Source organism: Tenrec ecaudatus, chromosome 14 (genome assembly GCF_050624435.1).
Source record: "Tenrec ecaudatus isolate mTenEca1 chromosome 14, mTenEca1.hap1, whole genome shotgun sequence".
In the NCBI taxonomy this organism is placed as follows: Eukaryota; Metazoa; Chordata; class Mammalia; order Afrosoricida; family Tenrecidae; genus Tenrec; species Tenrec ecaudatus.
Window position 1 is genome coordinate 12,526,380 of NC_134543.1, and position 23,707 is coordinate 12,550,086.

General features: G+C 58.9%; 1 protein-coding gene across 2 annotated transcripts in view; it reads left to right on the forward strand.

The window, feature by feature from the left end:
- CCDC88C (coiled-coil domain containing 88C) overlaps positions 1–15,251 on the forward strand; it is a 115,722-nt gene extending 100,471 nt beyond the window's left edge. For both annotated transcript variants that reach the window (XM_075530612.1, XM_075530613.1), the window contains exons 24-30: positions 1,077–1,166; positions 2,152–2,390; positions 7,636–7,818; positions 8,235–8,303; positions 9,819–9,887; positions 12,252–12,505; positions 13,162–15,251. In XM_075530612.1, coding sequence (XP_075386727.1) covers positions 1,077–1,166; positions 2,152–2,390; positions 7,636–7,818; positions 8,235–8,303; positions 9,819–9,887; positions 12,252–12,505; positions 13,162–14,109 — 1,852 coding nt within the window. In that variant the 3' untranslated portion in view covers positions 14,110–15,251. The remainder of the gene's footprint in view (positions 1–1,076; positions 1,167–2,151; positions 2,391–7,635; positions 7,819–8,234; positions 8,304–9,818; positions 9,888–12,251; positions 12,506–13,161) is intronic.
- Positions 15,252–23,707: the final 8,456 nt, after the last annotated feature.

Genomic DNA, 23,707 nt, shown 5'->3' on the forward strand with positions numbered 1-23,707 from the left:
GCAGCCTGATGGACCGTGGCCGTCCCAGGACCAGGGCACAGACCACCTCCCAACCCCCACTCTGTGGGCTTCCCCGGGTGGTTGTCCATCTCTGGGGCGGGGTGCGTGTGTGCTCTCCAAAGCCCCTGGAGCGGTGCTGACGCAGGTCTCCGAGGGAGGCCGCAGTTCAAGCCAGAGTCTGCGCGGGGGGGGGGGGGGGAGGGGGGGGAGGGGAGGGGGGCTCGGTACCCTGGGGGCAGTCTCTGCTGTGTGGCGCTTGCCCTCACTGGGCTGCGATCTGCACGGTCAGCAGTTCGAACCACCAGCTGCTCCTCAAGAGAAAGCCTGGGCTTTCTACTCCCGTAAAGATTGGCCGTCCCAGAAGCCCAAGAGGCAGTTCTACCTTGTCCTATAGGGTCGCTATTAGTCAGCACCGAGGGCGAGTGTGTGTGTGTGTGTGTGTGTGTGTGTGTGTGTGTGTGTGTGTGTGGTGATCCCTTGTCTTCTAGCATGGTAGGTACTGAAGACAACATATATGTGCATGTATTTGTGTGTACAAATGAGCATGTTTGAGGTGAATGTATACACGACACGTCAGATGTCCTGCTCGGTAAGGTATCCACATACAGTTCTGTGACATGGGCCACAGTCCCTGCAGCGGCCAGCCATCAGTCCGTCTCCACCTGCCAGACTGACTGTTTCAGCCTCTATGTCCAGCCAGCTCCCCAAGCGGTCCACCCCTTCAGCTAATGTTAACAAAGCCCCAGCCCCGAGCCCAACACCTGGAAGGACCTGGCTGGAAAGTTCCTGGACTCCCAAGCCTGCGTCTTCAGATGGCTCGATCCATAGCCCGCAATATGGCCAGACCTCAGGCACTTTAGTAAATACCTCCCCGCCTGGCACCCGTCTCCAGTGCCCCCAGTTACATCTTCCCAGCCAAGGACTCCGAGGGTCAGCGTACCATCCTGCCGGAATCCCAACCAACTTCGGGCCCACTGGGCCAGCCAGGAAACTCCCGGGGCCGGGCCCTTGTGTTTGATTGGCGAGCAGACTGAGGTTTGACATCTTTGTTCTTTCCCGTTCTGCTCTGCTCCCAGAGACAAACTCAACGCCTTGCGGAGACACAAGGAAAAATTGGAAGAAAAAATCATGGACCAGTACAAGTTCTATGATCCGGCTCCAAAGAAGTGAGTGACTTCCATTTGGGAACGTCAGTCCTGGCTAGAGAAGCAGCTGGTTGGGAGGACGGTGACCTGGGGTCCTGGAGCAGTGTCTTTGGGGAGCCCCCCTGCACCATCCACTGCACACCAGCGCTTTCTATCTGCAGGCCCCTCCAGGTCCCCTCACCGTGACTCCTCTCAGCTGGTCCAGAGGGAGGTGGCCAGTGCCAGCTGGCCTTGACCCTCGATAAGACCATGAACCCTGATGGGGACAGTGTCCAGGGGCCAGGACGGCCGAGTGGAGGGGCTTCCTGGTCAGATTTTTATCATGACATAGGCAGCCAGGTGTCTGTTTGGGGAGGGGATGTGGGGGTGGGATGCATGGGCCAGCACCCTGAATCTTCCAGCCCAGGAGCCTGGGGCCCATCCTGAACTCTGGCTCTGCTGGGCCCCGGGACAGCTCCATCCACATGTGCTTGTCACCAGGCAGTGACCAGCCAGTGACTGGGACCAGCTCCGTCCCGGCAGACTGCTCTCCCAGCAGGGCCTTCCCTTGTCCCAGGCCCTGAACGCAGCCTGCCCTTTGGTTCAGGAGCTCCGCAGACTGGCCCGGGCTCGCCTTTGAAGCCGCAGAGGCATCGGACTTTCTGAAGGCAGTGGGGGCCTTGTGTACGACTCACCCGAGGCTGTTTGGTTCAGTCGGGATGTCGACCCAGGCGTAATGCAGTGTCCCAGCAGCATGCTACCTCTTGGCTGGCTGCTGCTCTGCCCTGGCTCTGTAGATCCACCCTCCCCTGGCCCCAATTCCTCTGGCCAGAGGTGAGAGCCTTTGGAAACAACTCCTGACAACAGGGCATGTGGACAGTCAGCTGGGCTCCGCCAGGGTGGGTCTCCACTCTGGGCTGAGCATACCGCCAACATGCTGACCATGGGGAGGGTGCTGGACAGCCAGCTCCCCAGACTGAGCTAGCCCGTGCCCGCCAGGGTCCTCCTAACCCGCTCCCCTCACTAGGAAAAACCACTGGATTGGGGCCAGAGCCTTAGTCAAACTCATCAAACCAAAGAAGGAGGCGTCACGAGAGCGGCTGAAATCCGGCGCGGACGGCCCGCCCTGGCAGCCCGAGGCCTCGGATCCGACCTCGCCGGCCGCGTTGCAGCCTCTCAGGTTGCAGCCGGAGACCCCCGAGACTGCCCCAGTGGGGTCCAGCGGTGCCGAAGTGCGAGAAGCCCCCAACGGGCCTGTGGGGAGAGGTAGGGGCTACAGGGGGTTCTCAGCTGGTGCATGCATGGGAGCAGGGTGTGTGTGCACACACCCTCACGGGTGGGGGTGGGGCGGTGCTCAGTGTGGGAGAATGGCGTGTGTGCATGCGTGCACACTAATGTAGAGGGTGTGTAAGGAGGCATGGAAGATGGGTGCCTGTATATAGACGTGAAGGTAATGTATATTCGTGTGTGGTGTGTGTGTGTGTGTGTGTGTGTATGGTGTGTGTTAGGGTAGTTCTGATTACGTGCATGTACAGCCGCATGGAGGCACTGGGGAGTGTATGTCCATGTACATGTGTAGAAACATGGTGAGTTGTTTGTGGATCTGCACGAGTGGATGTGTGTGTGTGTGTGTGTGAACATTGAATTGTATTTGTGCATTTGCATGTGTCTAAGGACGTGTGTTGATTTGTGGGTGAACGTGGGCATGTGTATTTGCATGGTGTGTGGGAATGCAGAGGGGTGTGTGGACACAGGGTATGTCTATGTTGGCACGGGTGCACGTATGAGAATGGAGGGTTTGTGTGGACATATGTGGGACTTGTGTGTGAGGATGTGTGTATGAGGGAATATGGGGAGTATGTGAAAGGCATGTGTATTTCCGTGTGTGTGAACAGAGTGTGCACGTATGTGGGTACATGGGTGCTGTGTGTTTCTCTGCGCCGGAGGCCATGCATGTTGGCCTCCGACTTTGGTAAGTGTGCCACTGGCCAGCGGTGAGTAGAGGTCGGGCCTGTGGTGCTTTGGCCCTGGGACAGTTTGGCTAGTTTCACGGGCAGCAGCACGCGTCGTGTGGACCGGTAGGTACGGAAAATCCCGAGTGGCGACCCGCAGGCACCGTGGTGGTCAGGCCAAGACTCCGTCTCCCCTCATGTGTCCCCGGTCCCAGGTGCCTTGAAAGTGTGCCTTGTGGTCCAGGGTCTTGCGGAGGAGCTTGTGCGCTTCTGCCATGGTGTCGTGTGCTTTGAAGGTCAGCATGGGTCTTCTCCCGGTCTCTGCTGGCCTGCTGCCCCACCAGCACCGGACAGTTGGCCTTTCACAGAGGTCTCCCCTTCAGGGCTTCCCAGAGGCTCTGAAACATGGAGTTTCTTTGTATTGCATGGTTTCATCCAACCAAAGGACCACAGACATAGTTATTTTGTATCTCCAGCGAGAGGAAACTCCAACAGTCAGACAAGGCTTCATCAGGGAGGATCTTTCAGGCTCGATCCTCCCGCTAAGGGAGGCAGGTTTCTGTGCCTGCTCACGAGAGGGGCAGAGGAGCGCACGCACCGGCGGTTTGCCATGGTGCCACCCGGACAGCGGGGTGAGCACCAGGGACTGCGAAAGGCGTCCTAACCCCCGAGGCCTGAGGGTGGGGCTGGGTGTGCTGGACACTGCTCAGACACAGCCGCTTCCCTACGCGCTGACTTGCAGATTTTGTCCGAATGACCTGTTCTCGATGACTGTCAGGCCTGTGTAATGCCTCGGGATGGCTCCCTTCTGGGGGAAGGACGCTAGGACTGAGAAGCTCGGGCCTGTCCCTCAGACCCTTGGGCTCCTTCCAGCTCCCCAGGACAGTGCCAGGCTGTCTTCTGAGTAGGACGTGCGGAGCCTTTGTGGGGTCACAGTCACCCACAAGTAGCTGCTATGCCATTTTCAAATGCAAACGGGAAACACGTGCATACACATACCGTGTCTGAGGGCCAGTGCCCGCACCCCGTTTTGCGCTGGGGGAAAGGCTAGGTAGAGGCGCCCGCCTGCTCGTGTCAGTGAGAAAGCGGCGTGGTGTTTGCCTCTGCAGGGGCTCTGGTCGCCTCAGGCTTTCATCTGAGCTGCTGTGAGACATTCTGATAACCATCATCTCAACTTTCTTGAAAAACTGAACCCAGAGCTCATTTCTGGCAACCCTGTGGGATGGAGTGGAGCACGCCCCTGTGGGCTTCCAGGGAGCCCCTTTACCGGGCAGAGAGCGTGGTTCACAAAGGTGGAGCCCATTGGGGTCCTTGGCCGGGGCCCGGGCCTGTCCCTGGGACTCCGACACTAAGAGAGTGACCCCTGGCTGTGGGGTGAAGCAGCCCTGCTGGCGGCAGAGCAGCCAAGGAGCCACACGGTGCTCAGCCAGCCTGCAGCTCCCCTGTGCTCTGCTCCCTGAGATCACAGCCCGAGGAAGCTTCCGGGCAGTGCACCTGCCACATGGGGGCGGGATGGGCTATGATGGGCAGCAGCCCCATTGGCTCAGGCACTGGCTGCCGACTATGAGGCTGGAGCTTCAAGTCCACCGGCCGCACCAAGGGGGACGGATGGGCAGTGGGCTTCCAGAAAGCCCAGGGGCAGTTCTACTCTGACTCCAGCTGCCCTGGACTCAATAGCAGGGGGTTTTAAGCAGCTCTGCAGGAGAAAGATGAGGCTTTCTGCTCGCATAAGGAGTTCCGGTCTGGGAAACGCCCAGGGCAGTGCTGCCCCATCCTGGAGGGTCACCCCGGCTGTGTGTGAGCGGGGACGGAGGGTGGGACCCTGGCCACCAGGTGGTGCTGCGGGAGAAGAAAGGACGGGTGTGGGCGGCGGCGTCCTGACTGCGCCCGTCATTCACTGGATTCTGTTTTCTCTCTCCTCTCTTGGTTTATCCGGGTGATTACTCTGTAGCATCTCCACGCAAAAAGAGCCCCTTTTTGAGAAGCAAAAGCAAGGACAAAGACAAGCCTGCAGTCAGCCACCCGGCTCTCTCTAAACGCCTGCGCTTCTGGTCCTCCTCCGACAGCCCCCCCTCCCCTCACGAGCCTGTCTCTTTCTCAGCCATTGGAGATTTCTGACCCTTGCCTGTGTCCTGTGCCCTCCGTCCTCTGTCCCCCTCCATCTCTGAACTCCATCAACAAAACAGTACCTAAAGGCCGCCTGACTGACCACCTGTAGTGGGTTCTCACCCCTGCCCCTACTCCTGGCCGAGCCCAGAGTAGCCCACGTGGATCCCGAGTCCCCAGTGGAAGACCGGTTGCCACACCCTCTGGAGCGTTCTCCGGCGTTGCTCAGTTTCAGGGGCGCCTCGGCACATGCATGCCCACACGCAGGCCCCCCCTGGGGCCAGGATGCCCACACGCAGTAAGTCTCGAAGCCACGCACCTCCATGTGCTTGTGGCTCGAGTGGCCCGGCCAGCTGCTGTCTCCTGTGCTTCCAGAGCTTTGCGCCTCGGCCAGGGGCGGGATCGGTCCCGCCCGAGCACTGAACTGTTGGCTTCTGCTTACCATGCCCCGTGTGGCCGTGGTCTGTGTTGGGGAGACCCATTGCCCGGCTCGAGACCTTGAAGAATCGGATGAATGGGGGGGCTGGAGCTGGTGCTGAGCTAGGGGCAGCTGCAGGGGAGTGTCTCGGCGGTGCCGGCATCATCTGAAACCTGGGGGCTGAGAGGGACGCCGTAGTGGACAGACGGACATCCCTGCCCGCATCACTGGTCAGCGGAGGCCTTTAGCTACTGCCCCTCTGGCCTTTCTGGTCCATCTGCATGGTCCTTGCCATTTCCCTTTGCCACCTGTCTGATCGCACACCCCGCTCCCTGAAACCATGCCCGGTCTTCCCGGGCCTTCGCTGCCCCGGGCAGGGGCCTCCCAGGGGTGGGGTGTGTACAGGTGGCCGCTGACCGAAAAGGTTGGTGGGTCGAGGCCACCCCGAGGTGCCTCGGAAGAAAGGCCCGGCGATCACTTTCTGGATGGCCGGCCCGTGCACAGCCCCTGGGCACAGTTCTACCCTGACACGCCCGGGCCGGCCTTGGGGGCATCTGGCACTGGGAGACAGTGGGAACCCGCGGCACCCTGAAAACAAGGTAACTGGGGGCCAGCCCAGGAGCCCCCCGCCCCCTGGGCGGCCACGAGCCGGGTCCTCCGGGTCCTGAGTCTGCTGTCTGTCTGCGTCTCGTGCTTCCCTGCCGTGTGTGCCAACCGTCCGTGCATCGCCCTTCCACCCTCACCCCACCCTCACTCCGGCCGCTGAGTCCTTGTGGGGCTTTCCGCCCTCGTTAGACTTGGACCTTCTCAATGGGGTTATGTATTACAGGGCAAGGGGTAGGCACTTCAGACTGTGCACTGAGCCCAGACTGCAGGCTCTGTCCATGGGAGAGTGGGGCGCAGGCCAGGATGGCCACACTGGGGTTTGGGCCCCGGGGTGCCCGGGACAGGACATTCTGCAGAACCCATAGGAGCTCGGCCCTCCTCATCTTGTAACTGGAGACCCTGGTCCCTCTCCCTCCGGGTAGCTGGGACCCGGTGGTTTATGCCCTGATACCATCCAGTTTCACCCCGACCAGAGCACGTGCCCACAGTAGGAAATCCGGACAACACCAGGACACGGTACGAACCTGCCTGCAGTCCGTTTTACCAGCGAGAGATTTTGTCCCGTGCTTCTTACAGAAAACACCGTTAGGTTGGCGATAAGCTTCTTTTTGAACTCATAAGGGGAGCCAGCTGGCAGGACTCACACCCTGGGCCTCTGTAGCCCCAGCTGCCGGCCCCTCTTCCTTTTCAGATTTGGCTGTTGGTGGTGAGAGCACCCGTGACCAATCAGACACCGAGACAGCCTTTCCCACGCGCGTGTTGTGCGGCATTGGTTACGTGCCACGCTCGCCCTCCTCTTCCGGCTGTTCCCCCGGGAACGCCAGCCGGTGCCCTCTGAGGAGCTCGCTGGACCTTTCTAACTGCCGCTGTCCGTGGGATCCCCTGGAGATGGGCCTCGGAGCTCAGTGCTCAGGCAGCCACTCCCTAAGAGCCAAGACAAACTCCTGTTTGGTTCTGCACAGGCTGTGGCTTTTCGCTTTGAGGTTTCAGGATGATCTCTGGGCAGTAGTTTCAGAGGTGTCCTCGGCCTCTGTGGCACCAGAAAGTGTAGCGTCCAGGAGAAACTTGACATTCTGCTCTGCACTTGGGTCCTAGGGTGCAATTGCTGATCGAAACGCTCAGTCACAGGGTTGGGAACTTCTTGGAGTATGGTGAGAGTATGTGTGGCTCGTATTGGGGGCTTCCTGGAGGCCACCAACCCCACACCCCCCTTAGTTTTCTCTCAGCCTTTCACGGCTACAGTGTGAGCCAATCGTAACCCCAGAGTCGGCCTCTGAGCGTCTCCCGGCCAGGTCCCCTCCTGTCTGAGCTGCTGCCCAGCTTCTGTCCTGTGGTGTGCACGCCCTTCTGCCCCCATGCCCAGGCCTTGGGATGGCGGCTGGGCCCAGGGTCTCGTGGCTTCATTTCTCCACACCCATTTCTCACCCAGGCCCTGGGGAGTCAAAACCAAAACGAGGGTCCCCCCACGAAGGCAGCCTAGACCGCACAGACGCGGCCTCCAACCCCCCTGTGAAGTCCTGCTCCTGGGAGCTGAATGTTCGGACCTCCGCAGCCGTCCCTACAGCCCCTTCCAGCTCCACCCCCATCGCCCGGCACCCAAGCCGCACTGAGGGTAAGTCCCGGACCCCTCCTAGAGCCTAGGGGGTGAGCCCTGCAGCTGGGGCCCTTCCTAAAGACCCCTGGCTATCAGAGGCGGAGAGGCTGCTCTCCCTCCAACCTGGGCAGTAAGCGCAGAGTGGGGAGTCCCCAACAGGCTGGGGCATCGAATGGACTTGGGTTCCAGTCTCAGCCTTACCAGAGAACGTTAGCAGAGAGCCACAGGCCCTCTACTCCCCCAGGGCAGCCTCCAACACTGGCTGGGCCCCAGGCCTGTGTCACTGCAGATGTGCAGTGGAAACTTGTGCAGCATTCGGAGCACTGGGGCTGACCCTGCGGGGGAGGCAGACCCCACCCACAGCCCCCTCCTGAGCCCAGGTACCCGGCAGGGGGCTCCCGGTGGCCGTTCCTCACCAGGCCTCTTCCCTGCAGGCTTTCATTCCAAAGATGCCCCGTCTGAGCCGTCCCTGGAGCTGGACCTCGCCACCCACCGGCAGAGCGGTGAGCATTTGCACGTGGGCCTTGAGCCTAAGGGAAGAGTGCAATTCATGCTCCCCCCCCCATGCCCGAGAGAGGCCCTTCACACCAAGCCCAGCACCCAAAGGGATCCAAGTGGGCGGGTGGAGTCTCAGCATGATTGAATACGGTAGACTGGCGGTTGAAGTGGGAACGGGCAGGGTCTCCAAGCCCTCAGATCTCCTGCTTATGAACCCCTGAAACCAAAACCCAACCCAGCCAGCTCCAACTCTCAGTGGCCCCAGAGGACTGGGGAGAACTTCTCCCGGGGGCTCCCAGGGCCTCGATGCTGATGGAAGCCGGCTGGTTGCCTCTGAGCCGCGGGTGGGTTAGCGGCCGAGCACTTCACCATTGTGCCACCGTGGGCGCCATCTCACATGCACCCTTCCTGCCACTGTGTCACCCCCCCACCCAGCTCCAACTCCCCCCGCCCCGGGTCTGCCTGTGCTGGTGGCCCGCGCTGGGAGGTGGTCTCAGGAAGGCAGGCTCCTCGTCGGCCTCACAGGGATACTCCGGGCTGGGCTTAGGTGCAGAAGTTCTTGTCCTGAGATCCAGGCTTACCCTGAAGTTATGCCGAAGGGCAAGTGCCAATCCTCCCAGCCCTCGCAGAAGGGAAGAGCTGCTCCCTCCTGTTCTCACAGCTTTGAGATGTAAAAAAAACCATTAAGAACGGGAAAATAGCTTATTTTTAAAAGGAAGGAAAACCCAGAATGTTGACAGTTTTTGCTTGTTTGCTTTGTCTCCATACAACGCTCTCATTTAAGTACCATCTGTCTGCACATAAAGCCCAAAGCAGGCTAATGCTGCAGGACACAATGCAAAACCGGCCTTGGAACAGTCATGCTAGTTGAGTGAAAAGATAGCATCTGTGGGGTTCCGTGTGCTTTTGCAGTGGGTAACACTAAATGTGGGAACTAGCTCCAGTGCTGACCCGCAAGTGGCAGTGACCTTCCTGCAGGCCGAGGCAGAGACTCCCCGCCTCTGTGAGTCAAACCAGGCTCTGAATGGAAACAGCGACCGAGGAGCCCCTGCACCTTTGCACTGAAGGGAGGTTACGGAGCAGAGGGCGTCTTTGAACCGCCAACCTGTTGGTCTCCGGCCCAGTGCTTAACCATATGTAGCACCACGGCCCTGGACTTGCTGACCCTTCAAACCTAACAGAAGGAAGTAACAGGGTGGGGCGAGTGGTCAGGCTGTCGATAGCCGCCTTTATGCTCAGCCTGGGGCTCAGCTGAGGAACCAGGGGTCCATCCTCACAGGCATACATGGGGAGCATCACAAAGCTGGTGGGGAACTGGAATGGGCAGGTAAAGGGATTTCCCATGAACTTCTTGATGCCCGTCATGGAGACCTCCCTCCCCAAGGACCGTTCTTCTCGGGGCGCTTGTCTTGACTGTGTGTGCTGGCTGCGTTGCATGATTGTCCTGAGTCGGTGGGTTTGAGCGGGGGCGGGTCCCCTCACCGGCCCTTCACCGAGTTGAACGCTGTCGTCTCCTGCAGTGTCCCGGCCGGGCAGCTTAGAGAGCAGCAGGAACACATCCAGCACCAGCTCGCCTCTAAGCCTGAAAGGTAAGTCCCTCCCGTCCAAGGCCGCCCGGCGTCCCCCCCAGACCTCTCAGCAAGAGACTTTATATCTGCGCCTGTTGCCTCCCTGTGGGTTGTGAGCTGCTCCCTGGGGGGCAGCTTTGCTCTGCTCTGGAGGGCCGCTGTGAGTCCGCATGGGCGCGGTGGCAGTGGGTTTGGTCTTTGTTTTGGGGTTCGTTGTTCCCGCCTGTCATCTACCTTCCTCTCTGTAGCCTCTGACCCGTGACGCAGGTACGTAGGATGTTTTCCATGGTGTTGCCAGCACCTGGTTGACTCTGGAGTCTGGCCCCGTTTTCGCTCTCGCTTGACAGGGAAGCAGTGGTTGCTCGTCTTGCCGCCCCGCGTGTCCTGTGGTTCTCGGTGAGAACCAGACACGGACTCTGGGACCGTCGGGGATGAAGTAGACGGCACATACGCCGGCAGGTGGCTTGCTCCTAGGCCTTCGCCGTGTGCGTGGAATCGTTCGGCTGGGCGCTGACCTCAGTGAGCGGCCGGTCGCCAACTCCTCCGCCAGGGTCATCCTTGGTTCAGGAGAGCAGCGGGGTCTCCTCCTCCTCTCCCTTTGCAGCCAGGCTCCACCCTGTATGTTTGGCCCGAGCTGTGTGGGAGAGGGATTCCAACTGCCCCCACAGTGTTGCTGCTGCTAGCAGTTGTCCAGCTGGCCCCCAATTGGGGTAACCCGCGGTCAGTTGCAGAGTGGCCCACTGGCTGACTTTGGAAGCCCGTCCCTGGCCTGCTGTGCTAGTTGACTTTAGTCTGGAGGCTCTGCTGAGACCCGCCGTCCACACTGACAGATGGGGGGTGACGGCAGCACAAGCTGCAGTGACAGAATCGACCCCGAGTCGCCCGCTTGGAAGGTGGGGGCCCTCCCCTGTGGGCGACCCTACATGAGCGGGACCCAGGCGGTTCCTGCCCCCAGGGTAGGGGGTCTATTCTTTCCCCTTCTCCCAGCCACAGGTGTCTTCCTGGGGCACAGGAGGTGGTGGGGTTTGTTGCCTCTGTTCCCACAGGCGTTCCCCTTTTGTCCCGGGCTCAGGGCTCAGGGGAGGAGCTGGGGAGGTCCTGGAGCATACCCCACAGGGGGCCGCCCCCTCCACCAGGCCTGTGGGGGGACCACTGTGGGGACTTACTCCAGCCTTCTGGGGAGAGAGCCTGCCCGCCACGGCTTCCTGCTTCTGTCTTCAGCCTTCGGCAGCCGGTGGGTCAGAAGGATGGCTGAGCTTGTGCTAAACAGCGTGCCTGGTTCCCAGCACACCGTATTCCCTGGGGAGCCAGTCCCAGTGCCCTGTGAGCCTGGGAGGGGTCTGTCTGCCCTGGGATTCCAGGCTGTGACCTGTGACCTCAGCTCTCCCCCCAGGCTTGGGAGAGTTAGCGCTGAACAGCCTCTCCCGCTTGTTTTCGTCAGGGACTGACCGTGCCTGCCCTGTGTATCACCAGTGGGCCGCACCCAGTTGGAATTGGGTACATGGCAGTGGTTTTTGAGCTGGTTCCCCGGGAGGGGGGCAGACAGACGCCACCCCACCATCCGACATGGCTTGTTTCTGTCCTTGCTTCTGGTCTCCCTGCTGCACCAACGGCCAAAGAGAGGGCTGCCTGTCCCGTGGGGAATTCCAGCCCCTGTCCTGGAGGCTCTCCGCAGTCAGACAGTCTGCGTGGGTTTCTGTTCCCTCCCCTTTTTGTTTGGTGGGGTGTTGCCACGTACAGACCCTCTCCCTCAAGATTGTAGACTCCACGGCAGCAGGACTGTCCCCTATGCTTCCACTTGGCCAGCTCCTGGGACAGCCCCTCGCCTGCCCAGCGCTCCACCCTCTGCCATCCCGTCGGCTACTGCTCATAGTTGACACCCCCGCTCTCCCTGCCCACCCCCCTCAGCCCCGACGTGGGTGCCAAGAAACGCCTCATACTAAAGCAGTGGTTCTCAACCTTCCTAATGCCGCGACCCCTTAATACAGTTCCTCGTGTGGTGGTGACCCCCAACCATACAAGTATTTCCGCTGCTACTTCATCACTGTCATTTTGCTATTGTGATGAATCAGGCGGCCCTTGTGAACGGGGTCAAGACCCACAGGTTGAGAACCACTGCTCTAAGGAGCGAGTGCTAACCTGCCTGCTGGGACACCAGGTGGCCTGTAGGTGCGGGCACTAGGTTTCCACCACATCAGAAGGCTGCACAGTGGTGGGACCGTGCCACCATGGGACTTTTGCTTCGGACCATCAAAATAGAAGTCTGAAGGGCTCCCACAGGCCTCCACATGCAGAGCCCCAGCCCGGAGGGGCCTGCCCTGGGCTCCAGGGAGTCGGGGGGGGGCTGATGGGAGCTGTTATGTGCCCCCCCACCCCACCATCCAGGTTCCTCCGACCAACTCCACGGCAGGTCGGAGAGCTTCAGCAGCGAGGACCTGATCCCCAGCAGGGACACAGCCAGCACCCCAGGACGCCCGGCCCTCGGCCGCCATGAGTACCCCCCTCCCCGGAACGGACCGCTGCCTGCGGAGGGCGCCCAGAGGAGCCGCGGAGGACGGCCCTGCTCCGCCTCCCCGAGCAGCGAGATGGTCACCCTGGAGGAGTTCCTGGAGGAGAGCAGCCATAGCCCGCCCCCCCAGGTGAGCCCACACCTCCCCGTCCAAGGGCGGGGCCGCGGGGCCCAGTGCCACGTGGTAGGGTGAGTTGCCCAGTGGCAGGAATGGGAGGAGTGGGGGGCGGTGTGGCCATCTGGCCAGTGACAGGCTACGGCAGACCCCTGGTACCTGAGTGCCCGTGGGGGCCCAGCAGAGGGCAGGTGGTGGGTATGCACAGTGCCTGCTGTAGCCTTTTGTCCAGCTGACCCGCTCACCTTGGAGTGTGAAGGCAGCCGTGGGCCAGGTGTGCCTGGCTGTGTCCCTGTGCCTCTCCTGGGGTACCTTGAGGGACACGGGAGGAAGAGGTCAGTTTCAGGCCAGCAGCTTTGCTTGGTGGGATGAGAGAGACCGGCGGGGGCACTGGGCCTGGGCCTGTGTCTCTCCCATGTTGAGCAGCTGTGGACGAGGCCGCTTTCTCCATCTCTGCCCAAGTGTAAAGTTAGGGGCCTCTGGCTGCCCTGAGTGGCACCTGGGGTCCTTTCTACGATGACCCATGTTCACCCCCTTCCTGACCAGAGACTGCAGGGGGCACCTGTTAGCTCTGGAGAAGCCTAGTAAGAGGCGCCTGGCACCCGTGTGGGGCAGCTCCTCATGGGTCTGCCTGGGGTTCACTCCTGCTCTCCGGCCCCCCTTCTCTATAGGACATGCCCAGCTGCCGGGATGACCTGCTCAGTGACTACTTCCGGAAGGCCAATGACCCCCCAGCCATCGGGGGCCAGCCGGGACCTCTGCCCAGGAAGGATGGGGCTAAAATGCCCACCAGCCTGGTGGTGCCCACCATTAAGGCGCTGGCCAGCCCCTCGGAGGGGAGGCCACTGAAGCCTGGCCAGTATGTGCGGCCCAACTTCCGGTCAGCTGAGGCTGAGGCCCCACCGCCTGCCTCCCTGAAGCAGGCACCCCAGAGCCTGTCCCTGGGCAGACCCCCGAGGCAGGCCACCCTGCCCCCTGCTCACACGCCTCCCAGCCGCAGCTCATCTTTGAGCCGGGCCTTCAGCCTGGCCTCGGCAGACCTGCTGCGGGCCAGTGGGCCAGAGGCCTGCAAACAGGAGTGCCCTCAGAAGCCAGGAGGCCTGGAGGCCTCTGCGGGCAGAGAGGCAGGCAGCCCCACTCCCCCCAATGCCCGCACCCTGCCTGTGGGGAAGGCCGGCAGCTCCTGCCAGGGCTCAGGCCCCCGGAGCCGGCCGCTGGATGTGAGGCGCTTCTCGCTGGCCCCACTGCAGCAGTCAGCCACGGCCTCAGCCAGTGCCAGCACAGGGGGTGGTGCCAGCAGCCCGCAGGTCCAACTCTTCTCCGCTGCGGCAGTTCCGGCTGCCAGGACTAAGCCCAAGACACCCCCACACACGGGGGAGGTGGCTGCCATCGCCCCTGTCCGCTCAGGGCTTGTCCTTTCAGAGGGGGACGGGCTCCCGGCTCAGGGCTATGGTGAGGGGCCCCCTGCCAAGAGTCCAGGGCGGGCTCCCGACCCAGCCCCCCATGCCAGCCGGGGCCCAGAGGACTTCAGCCGAGGGGGAAGCTCCAGGAGCACGCCCGTGTCCCCCGAGCCGGGAGGGGACGCGCAGACGGTGTGGTACGAGTACGGCTGCGTGTGACGCCCCGGCCACCCTCACCGTGTGACGCCGCCCTGTGATCACAGCAGTGGCTGTTTCTCCTTGCCAGTGCAGCCAGGAACGGGAGGGAGGGGTCTTCCCCTCCCCCCACACTTCTCTGATGGTCTTGTGAATGAAAACACTGTGCCAAGCCCTCTGAGGCTCACGCTCCCAGGTGGACGCGAACCTTCTGCGTCTGCAGCCCCCTCACCCATCGCTTTGCACCTATCTGCTTCCCTGTGGGGACCACGTAGCTGCCAGGGACAACACTGAGTCCCCCTCTTCCGACACTAGGCTTCACATGCCCCAGAGAACACGTCTATGCACCTTGTTGACCTCTGTGTGCGTGCACACGCCGCAAAGCTGGTCCCTCGTGGGTCTGGGAGGCCCCTCTCCCTTCCCTAAGCTGCTGGAGAAGACACCCAGACAGGCCAAACTACAGAGCTCTCAGCCCAGCGACGAAGGCAGGGTCCGGGTCCCCGCCCCGCTCCTGGGGCCCCAGGCACCTGCAGGAGCTCCAGCAGCCCCTGCTCTGCAGGGTGGGCTGGGCGGTGGGTCACTCAGGGACCTTCCTGCTCACTTTTCGATAAACACTGGACGTGCTGGGGATGACGGAGGGTGGGGCGAGAAGCCCCCTCCTCTGCTCCCTGGTGGTGTACATAGTGTATAGAGGGGAACCGTGCCCAAGGGGGTGCCACCCGGGACCTGGACTGTGAGACACCCTCCTAACCCCGATCTCAGAGAGGAGATGGACTTATTACTTCTGGCGGGTAGAAACCAAATTCCTTTTAATATATTCCTTGTATGCACACTCGCACAGCTGTGTGAGGGAGACACACCTGTGGGTCTATTTATGTTCCCTTGAGAAGCCCCCCCACCCCCTTCTTCAGGAGCCTGACCTGCTGCTTGGTGGAGGTGGCCAGCTTCCTGGCTACCGGGGCTTCCTATTTATTAGGAAAGGTGCTTTTCCTGGGATGAACCCAACCCATCACTAAGTTGTTTTGTTTTTGTTTTGTTTTAAAGAGATGTTTCTTTCCTTTTGATTTAATGGACCGAGACAGAGGCGAGGGCCTTTTGAATGTCAACATGCTCCGTTCCAGGAGTCTCTGGGTCGCAAGGACAGGATTGTAATAAAAGACGCACAAAGAGAAGCGGGGTCCTGGCCTCCTCCCTTCACCGCGCTCTTCCAGACCACTGCCCTTGCAGCCACGCCGTCACTGCACCCATTCGACTCCCAGCAGCCCCTGAGGACAGTAGGAACCCCCCCCCCCGGGATTCCAAGGGGTCCATCATCACAGAAGCAGACGGCCTCACCTTTTGCTGGTGGGTTCGAACTGCTGGCCTTCCGGTGAGCAGCCTTCGCTTAACCTGCTGTGCCACCAGGGCATGTCATTCACTATGCCAGGCAGGCTGCTGGGGAGCTCCTGGGCCCCCTGCTTCAGCACTCCACAGGGTCTTCCTGGGCTGTTGGAAATCCCAGCTGACTCTGCCACTGGGTTCTGGGAAGTTGTTGACAGCAAATGGACAAGTGGGGAGGCCAGGGGTGTCCTTGTTGTGGGTACAGACTCGATGGGTGTCCGTCGAACCCCGCCTGGCAGTGGTAAACGACCTCCATCTGAAGTGGTTCTTCTCATAATCTCCTCGCCAGCCCCCTGGGATTTGGACCATCAGGGACTCAAAGCATGCTTACACCAGTTAGATGATTGATTGATTGCTTGATTGGTAGGTAGCGTGAAACCCTCGCGGCTGCCTGGGTGATCCTGACTCACAGCGGCCCTGCAGGAGAGCAGCCCTGTGCTGAGCCTCCTGGGCTCTCTGGGCTCCTGGGGTGGACTGGTGCACACATGACCCGGCTTGTTGGAATGTTTTCCCGCCCAGCTGCTTTCTCAACAGCTTTCTCACTTCGGGCTTCTGGGAACTGCCTGTCAAACATGAGGTTGGCTGAGGGGTGTGGCCTGCACAGGACGGGACCCCAGCTGCTCACAGCTGGAAATCCAGAGCCTCCGTCCCATGTCCTCCTGCTTCAACTGGACACTTCTCTGTTGTGTGTCTGAAAGCCTCTTGTCTTGGGTACCACTAGAGACTGCCACTCCTCCCTGTGCATCCCCTCCCAGCCACCCCCTCCGCACCCAGGCACATGGGCATCCGTCTACCTGCAAGCTGAGCTCTCCCAGGGCTCCGGGTCACCCTCAGCCTGTAGGCCCCCTGCCTGTCTGAGCTGCAGACTCACAAACAATTCCTGCATCTTATTTCTCAGCACCCCCCTCCACCCCAACTCAGACAAAGGTGCCACCTTGCAGCTCCAGGAACCTGGGTGCAGATGGGACCCCTCCTCAGCCTCCCGCATCTCATAGATAACACCGTGCACCTGGCAACGCCCCATCTGCCCAGTGTTCTCACCCGTGAGCACCCTTCCGGCCCTGGATGATGCCAACTAGTCTTCTTGCCTTAGACTCTAGGTATCCTGCCTGTCCCCTTAGCCAGACCTCTGTCTCTAGCCCGCTATAGTAGGACAGCAGGAGAGAACACCGTGACCCTCATGTTACGAAGTCCAGGGGGACTTCTGAGCCCGCCCTGTCATCTTGGAAGGAGGTTCACCCCTGTTGTCTGCTCCTTCCTATTCCAGTGTTCTCCCAGCCCTCTGCAGACTGACTGAACCCACCCTGCTTGGTGACCTCCGGGCACACCCCGCCCTTGCCTCCATCTGTCCTGCTGCCCTAGACAAGCTTTCACACATCCACAGCTTTAATTGCAGTGTACTTAGAGAGGGCGCCAAATTTATACCCGGCTTCCTCCAAACCTGTCCCAGGACACCTCAACCTCAGACTTCCCGACCGACACACTGACACCGTCTGCCCCCTGGGCCTCCGCCTCTCACCAGGCCTGACCTGCAGCACCACCCCCTCCCCAGCATCCGCCCTTGGGATCTCACCAGGTCTGCCAGCAATCTCAGCAGGGGCTCTTGCTGGGCAGGACTGCAGGGTCCTGGGGCCAGAGGCAGCACCTGAGTCCCGTCCCTTCCGAGGCCCAGGACCCACCCTCTGCACTCCCCCGGGGCATGGTGGCCGTCAGAGGAGCAGCTGCGTGTTCATGCCTGAAGCTCTGGGAAGGTAGAGCTGGAGAGAGTTGGGATCTGGGAAAAGGTTTACCTAAGGAGAACATCCAAGTGGAAAACAGCATCCGATATGCCTGGCTTTCTGCCGACGTTCAACATCCCACCGAGTGTTTACCAGCAGGCTCTCCGGGGTGTGTGCTCGTGCACGCACACAGCTACATATGTACACAGATATGTAACTGTAGCAATGGAAACATACAGTGCTATCAGCTTGCCTAGTGCTGCTACCGCCCCCCCACCCCCCTTTAATGCATCTTCTCACCATTTGGAAGGCCGGAAGTTCACGGTTAAGGCCCAGGCTCCGGGGGAGGCTGTCTGTTGGGGCTGCAGGAAGCCCTCCTCTCTCCAGACTGTCAGCTCCTTGGAGACATCCCGCCGTGTGGCATCTCATTCACAGATAATCTGATGCGTAGCCACTGTTTATTATAAAACCCAGCGAGTTGAGTCTTACAGAAAGCCTTCTGCCCTGCCCCCCACTGCCCAAATTGGTGTTTTCCCAGCCAACCTACACCTGTTGTTAGATACCACTGAATCAGCTCCGACCCATAGCAACCATGCGCATACCAACGAAACCACCCGTTCCTACCATGGGTCCTGTGCCTGAACCCACTGATTACTTTCAGTTACAACTGATGGATGAGTGTGTGGTTGAATGAGGCACGTAGATGTTTGTCCGAACTCTGCTCATTCACTTGCAGTGGGATGTCTTGGCTGAATCCGGTAGTAGATGTTGAATATATCCCCACTGTTTTGCACGATTAGCCTGTCGCCAAGACAGATGTCCATGCTTCATTTGGTCTATGAACACTCTCCATCATTTCCTCCACCGCCACCAGTGGCTGGTTTTTTGTCTTTAATTTTTCATCATTTCATTGGGAGTTCTTAAGGATGTAACATTCCATCAGTCAATCACATCAAGCATCCCCATCACTTCTGGATGGAAGCCAAGAGCCTCTAGGCCAGTGTTTCTCAAAGTGGGTGATACTGCCCCCTGGGGTGCCCAGATGGACCCAAACCAACCAAACACTGCCAGGCCCGAGTCCACGCCGACTCAGTGACCCCCCGTGTGTTTCCGAGACAGTAGCTGTTTACGTGTGGAAAGTCTCCCTTGCAGCTGCTGCTGGCTTCAAACCGCCGACCAGGCGGATCACAGCCCAACCAGCACTCCAGACGGATCCAACGCAGACCTTTACACTTTATCCTGGATGACGGGTTATGGTACAAATGTTTACCAATGCTTGGCAGGCACTGGGTGGTGTTTTTTTTTTTTTTCTGAAAAGGGCAAGAGGCCACATGCTTTGAAACAGTGAGGAAAGCGTGAGTCAGCCCTTTGGGTCACCTGTGTGATTTCTCAGGTAAAGGCATTGACCCTGAGCCAACATGCCGCCACTAGACCTGGAGTAGGAAGACCTGCCCCACGTTGTATTCCCTCTTCCCCCAAAGTGAAGAGCCCAGTGGTGCTGTTGGGTGAGCTCTGAACTGCAAACTGCAAGGCTGGTGGCTTAAATCCACTCACTGCCCCTTGGGAGAAAGTTGAGGTTCTCTGCTCCCAGGAAGACAGACTACCTCAGGAACGCCATCTAGAGGCGTCGCTCTGAGTCAGAATCAACCCAGTAGCAGTGGGTTTGGATACCGATAACAATAGGTCTGAAAACCCAAAAACAATTCACAGCCAACGAGTTGATTCTGACTCATAGGGACCCTGCAGGGCAGAGTAGAACTGCCCCTGTGGGTTTCCATAAGCTGCAAAATTTCATAGGTCCCATCAGCCTCATCTTTCTTCCACAGAGCAGCTGGTGGGTTTGAATTTACTACACCTGCAGGGTTTCTCCCTAGGAATCATCAGGAGGTGATGAGTTGGGAGTTCTTCGAAGAACTTCATTGAACATTGACATCCTATAATTGTGAAGGATGGCTGTGTGTGTTAACGACCCACTTGGGAAGTTTGACAGTGGGGTGAAGGGGTGCCTCTCCAGGGAGGGGAAGAAGGGAGGTGTGTGAAGAGGCTGGGGAGCTTTGCCGAGCTGGCCAGGCTGAGGGCTGTTGGTGTTTGCGGAACCCAAGCTGCCGGCGGTTTTCTTGGGTGTTTCCCACTCGGTTTTGCCCACCCAGCCAGGAGTGGCACCAAGGTGAGAGCGAGGGCTCAGGAGCAGGAAACTCCCCCCCCCCCGCTTCCCTCAAACCCTGGTTCCCCAGCCTCAGACCCCGAGGGTCTGCAAAGGATGGTTCTTGCCTTCTCACCGAGAATGACGAGGCGTTTCACAAGCTGTTTCGCTGGTGCTAGGAGCCATCGAGTCTACACACCTGCTTGAAGAGGGGCTTGGCAGGAGCACTTCAGACCTCACCGGAAACTACTTTAAAGAGGTTTTGTGCAACTGATTTGCCCAAGTGCTGTTGGTTGATTTTCAATCTCGACTGCTGCTTCCACGAGCATTGATGGGGACCCAAGGAAGATGAGATCCTTGACAACGTCCGTCCTCTCGCCGTGTATCATGATGTCAGGTTATCATGACGTCAATTGGTCCAGTGGTTAGGATGTGGGTTTTGACCGTTGTCATCCACATGGAAGGCTGCCGTCCTTGATCTTCGTCAACAAGTGCTTCAAGTCCTCACTTTCAACAAGCAAGCTTGTGGCATCTGCCTGTTGAACAGAGGTTCTCGACCTGGGGGTCGTGACCCCTTTGGGGATCCAACAACCCATTCACAGGAGCCGCCCTATCCATAACAGTAGAATGACAGTGATGAAGTAGACAGCAAACATAATGTTATGGTTGGGGGTCACCAGCACATGAGGAACTGTGTGAAAGGGTCACGGCATGAGGAAGGTTGAGAATCACTGGTACTGAAGTTAGTGAACCTTCGGATCCGCACACCACATGCCGCTTCATATAGTCCAGCTTCTTGGATGGTTTGCTCAGCATCCGGATTGACTATGCATGCCGAGGGGGTACAACCCTGTCACTTCCCTTTCTTGATTTCGACCATGCAGTGCACCCTTGTTCTGTTAGCGGAACTGCCTCTTGATCCACCGACACTGGATGTGCCTGGAATGCCCGTTCTCAAGGCCGTCCACAGTTTGTTGTGAGCCACACGACCAAATGCCTTTGGATAACCAATAAAACACAAGTCAGCATCTTTCTGGTCTCTGCTTTCAGACAAGATCCACCTGGCATCAGCAAAGCTTTATTCATGAAGAAAAACCAGCTGGGTGGGGATTAGGAGGGTCCACACACCACTTACCCTCCGGTCCCCACTTCTTGGAGTGTACAGGGTTTTTATCCCATCCAAGTGCGACAGGGGGTTAGACATACTAAAGTTGGGGGAAGGTGGAGGTTTTCTTGGAATAGGTTGGGCTGTGCTAACAACAGTGCCTGCAAAGTTGGTTCTTCAAGATGGGTTTCTTCTGGGCTGTAGCCCATGCTGGTATCGGGGCTTGGAGGGTAGCCCTTCTCGCTGGCTTGATCTCGGGCGTGCTTGGCTCTGTTACTGGGCATGGTCAGCATCTGGGTTTTCTGAAAACAAACACTTGGGTGGCGCTTAAGATCATGAGGCTGAGTTAGCCTGCCCATAGTTCCTGATCGTGGTTTCAGCAGATCCGCAAGATTTTGCTTGCTTGTACTTTTCCTTCCGATTCCTAAGGTGACTTAGCGAGGGCTGCTGCTGTCCCTCCTTGTGTCGGCAGAGCCTGGATTTGGGAAACCTGCCGCTTGATCAAAGGCATTCATCTGACTTCAACAGTTCAAACTCCACCAGTGGAGTCGTGCCCAACCCCCTCCTAAGACAGAGGTTGGACCTGATCTGGTTTCCAAATTTTTCTGCCTTTTTGGTTTGGTTTGTACCTGTTAGGGTGCACCTCAGAGGGGTCATGTCGCTGGAGGTCACCCTGTGGATGTTGTGTTATGTGCCTTCTTGTTTTACGGGATATGAAACACAGGGGTGATGGGCCTATGGGGACAGCATGTAGAATAAGGGTTCCGGGAGGAGGGGCTACACTGGTGGGGGAGGGGTAACAGGGAGACGCTGTCCAAGGGCTCAGGTAGAAAAGGGATGCTTGGAAACGGACGGTAGTGGCAGTTGTACAATCCTACGGGATATGCTTGAGCTATGGAGGGATAGGATGTATGTCTTAATTCCCAATTCATACAGAGGATAGGAGCTGTGGTGGTGCAGTGGGTTAAGTATTGGACTGCTAACCCACAAGGTCTGCAGTTCGAGCTCACCACCTGTACCCCACCCCCCAACCCCAACCCGAGGACGCTGAGGCAGTCTGCCTGCTGGAAGACTTTGGTCTTGGGAGCAGCTCTGCTCTGCTTGGGGGGGAAGGGGGGACGCCATGGGAAGAGGTTTGACTTGTGGGCAGTGGGGCTGGGGAGAATTTTCCTGAGCATGGCTTACTGGTCTTGGGACCTTTCTTGTTCCACCCCGTTCCCCTGGCCAAGTGGACAGTGGGGAATGTGTGGGCCAGGAGAGTGGGCAACAGCATCCATCATTGAAGGTGTGAAAGGTGCCGAGGGGGGTGGGGGCACAGCAGTCTCGGGAATCGCCCCAGAGGCGATTCCTGGTCAGGTCTTTTCCTTCAAAGCCAGTGAGTGGTTTTGAACTGCCAACTATTCAGTTAGCAGCTGAGTGCTTCACCTTGTAGCTGGTAAGTTAATGTGGTGCTAAAGACATTTACCCAAGTCAGACTTTCTCCTCAGAATTTCAGTGAATTGACAAAAGATTAATGAAGACGAAAGAAAAAACCCATCAGTCGATACAGGAGAAAGACGGCTTTCTACTCCCTCAGAAACCCATGGGGCAGTTCTCCCTGCCCTGCAGGGTCGCTGTGAGTCAGGACTGACCCGCTGCTCAGTCCGTAGCTAGGAGCTCAGACTGTTACAGACTCCTTCTCCGAGTCTCAGTAGAAGGGTCACTCCCATCAGGAACCCCCTCTCTAATGTGCCCCCCCAATAAGCTGTGCTTCTCTGGTTGTCACTCCTGTGCTTTGTAGAGATGATGAAGCAGACACCAGGTCTCTTCCCCCCTTCCCTAACCAGGCGCCCTGCTGCACGGGGGGCACAGCCGGGGACGGAGCAGGTGTCTGAGGACCCTGCTGGCCCCTTCCAGCAAGACCTGTGCTTCCTCCCCCTCCTCTGCACACCTACCCTTCTGCAGAGCTCGCCTGCCCAGGCATCTCCCTGCTGGCAATGCTGGCTGTGCCCCCTGGCAGCCGTGTCTGCCCCGGGTGGCCGTGCCAATTTCCTGGTGGTGCTGTAACAGATTACCCCTGTGGCTCCAAAGGACACGGATTCCTTCCACAGCACCGGAGGCCAGCAGTCTGAAATGGGTCTCTGCAGGCCCACCCTGGAGGTGGCTGCACAGTGTCCCCCCTGGAGGCCTGGGAGGGTGGGGGGGTGGAAGAGGATCCAGGTCCCGCCTTTTCCAGCTCCTCGAGGCCGCCTATATTCCTTTGCTCAGGGACCCCTCTGCTGTCAAAGCCAGCAGCTTTGTTCCCACACTGCACATGTGGGGTGCCTGGGTATCACACTGCACATGTGGGGTGCCTGATCTCCGACCTCAACTCAACTCCATTGCATCTGCAGCCTCCCTTTCGGCATGTGTTTAACAAACAGATGAACCAACCACCCATGAGTCTGTTCCCGCTCCTAAGGCTCCTCTAGGCCGGAAGAGAACCGCTTCTTGGGGCTTCTGAGACTGGACTCTGAGTGGGAGCAGCCAGCCTCCTCCTCCCCCCTTGGAGCAGCAGCTGGGTTGAGCCACCAAACTCGGGACACCGCCGGCACACCTATGTGCTGTGTAAGGTGACATCGGCCCAGGGACGAGGGCTTAGGCTACTCTGGGTCCGCTGTTCAGCCGCTGCAGTAGTGAATTACGTCTTTTTTTTTCTTAACAGTTTGATTGGCACTTAATACACACATCACAGAATTCAATAGCTCAGTCAAATCAAGAAGAGGTACAATCCTCATCACAGTCAAGTTCAGAACATTCTCTCTCCGCCACCCCCACCCCCATGATCAAACTGCCTTTAAAATGAATTGTGTAATCACCTTCAGTTCGCAGTCAGTCTGCACTGCCCCTGAAGACGCTGGGCTTGATGACATCCTGACCTTTACTGAGCACTTGCTCCAGAGACTTGGTGGCAGGAAGTGCCCCCCGCTTTTTAACCAGCCCTAAGGCATGGAAATGCCACCCCAACTCTCCCCGTTTTACACACACACAACGGAGAGGTTCAAGAGTCTGGCTAATGGCAGGGTTGGGATTTGAACCCTGGCTGGCCCCAGAGGGCACCCTTCTAGCCTCTGGGTTTGGTTGTCTCTTGGGCCCCCAAGGTACTAGGCAACAGCTGGAGAGCCCGCCAGGCCCGCCTGCAGCCTGGTTCCGAGGGGCACGTTCTATCGGGCTTTTCAAGCTCAGAACTTTTCCAGGTTGCAGATGCCTTTCCAGCCCCCTCTCCTTTCACACAACTCCCCTCCCCCGCATATAGGC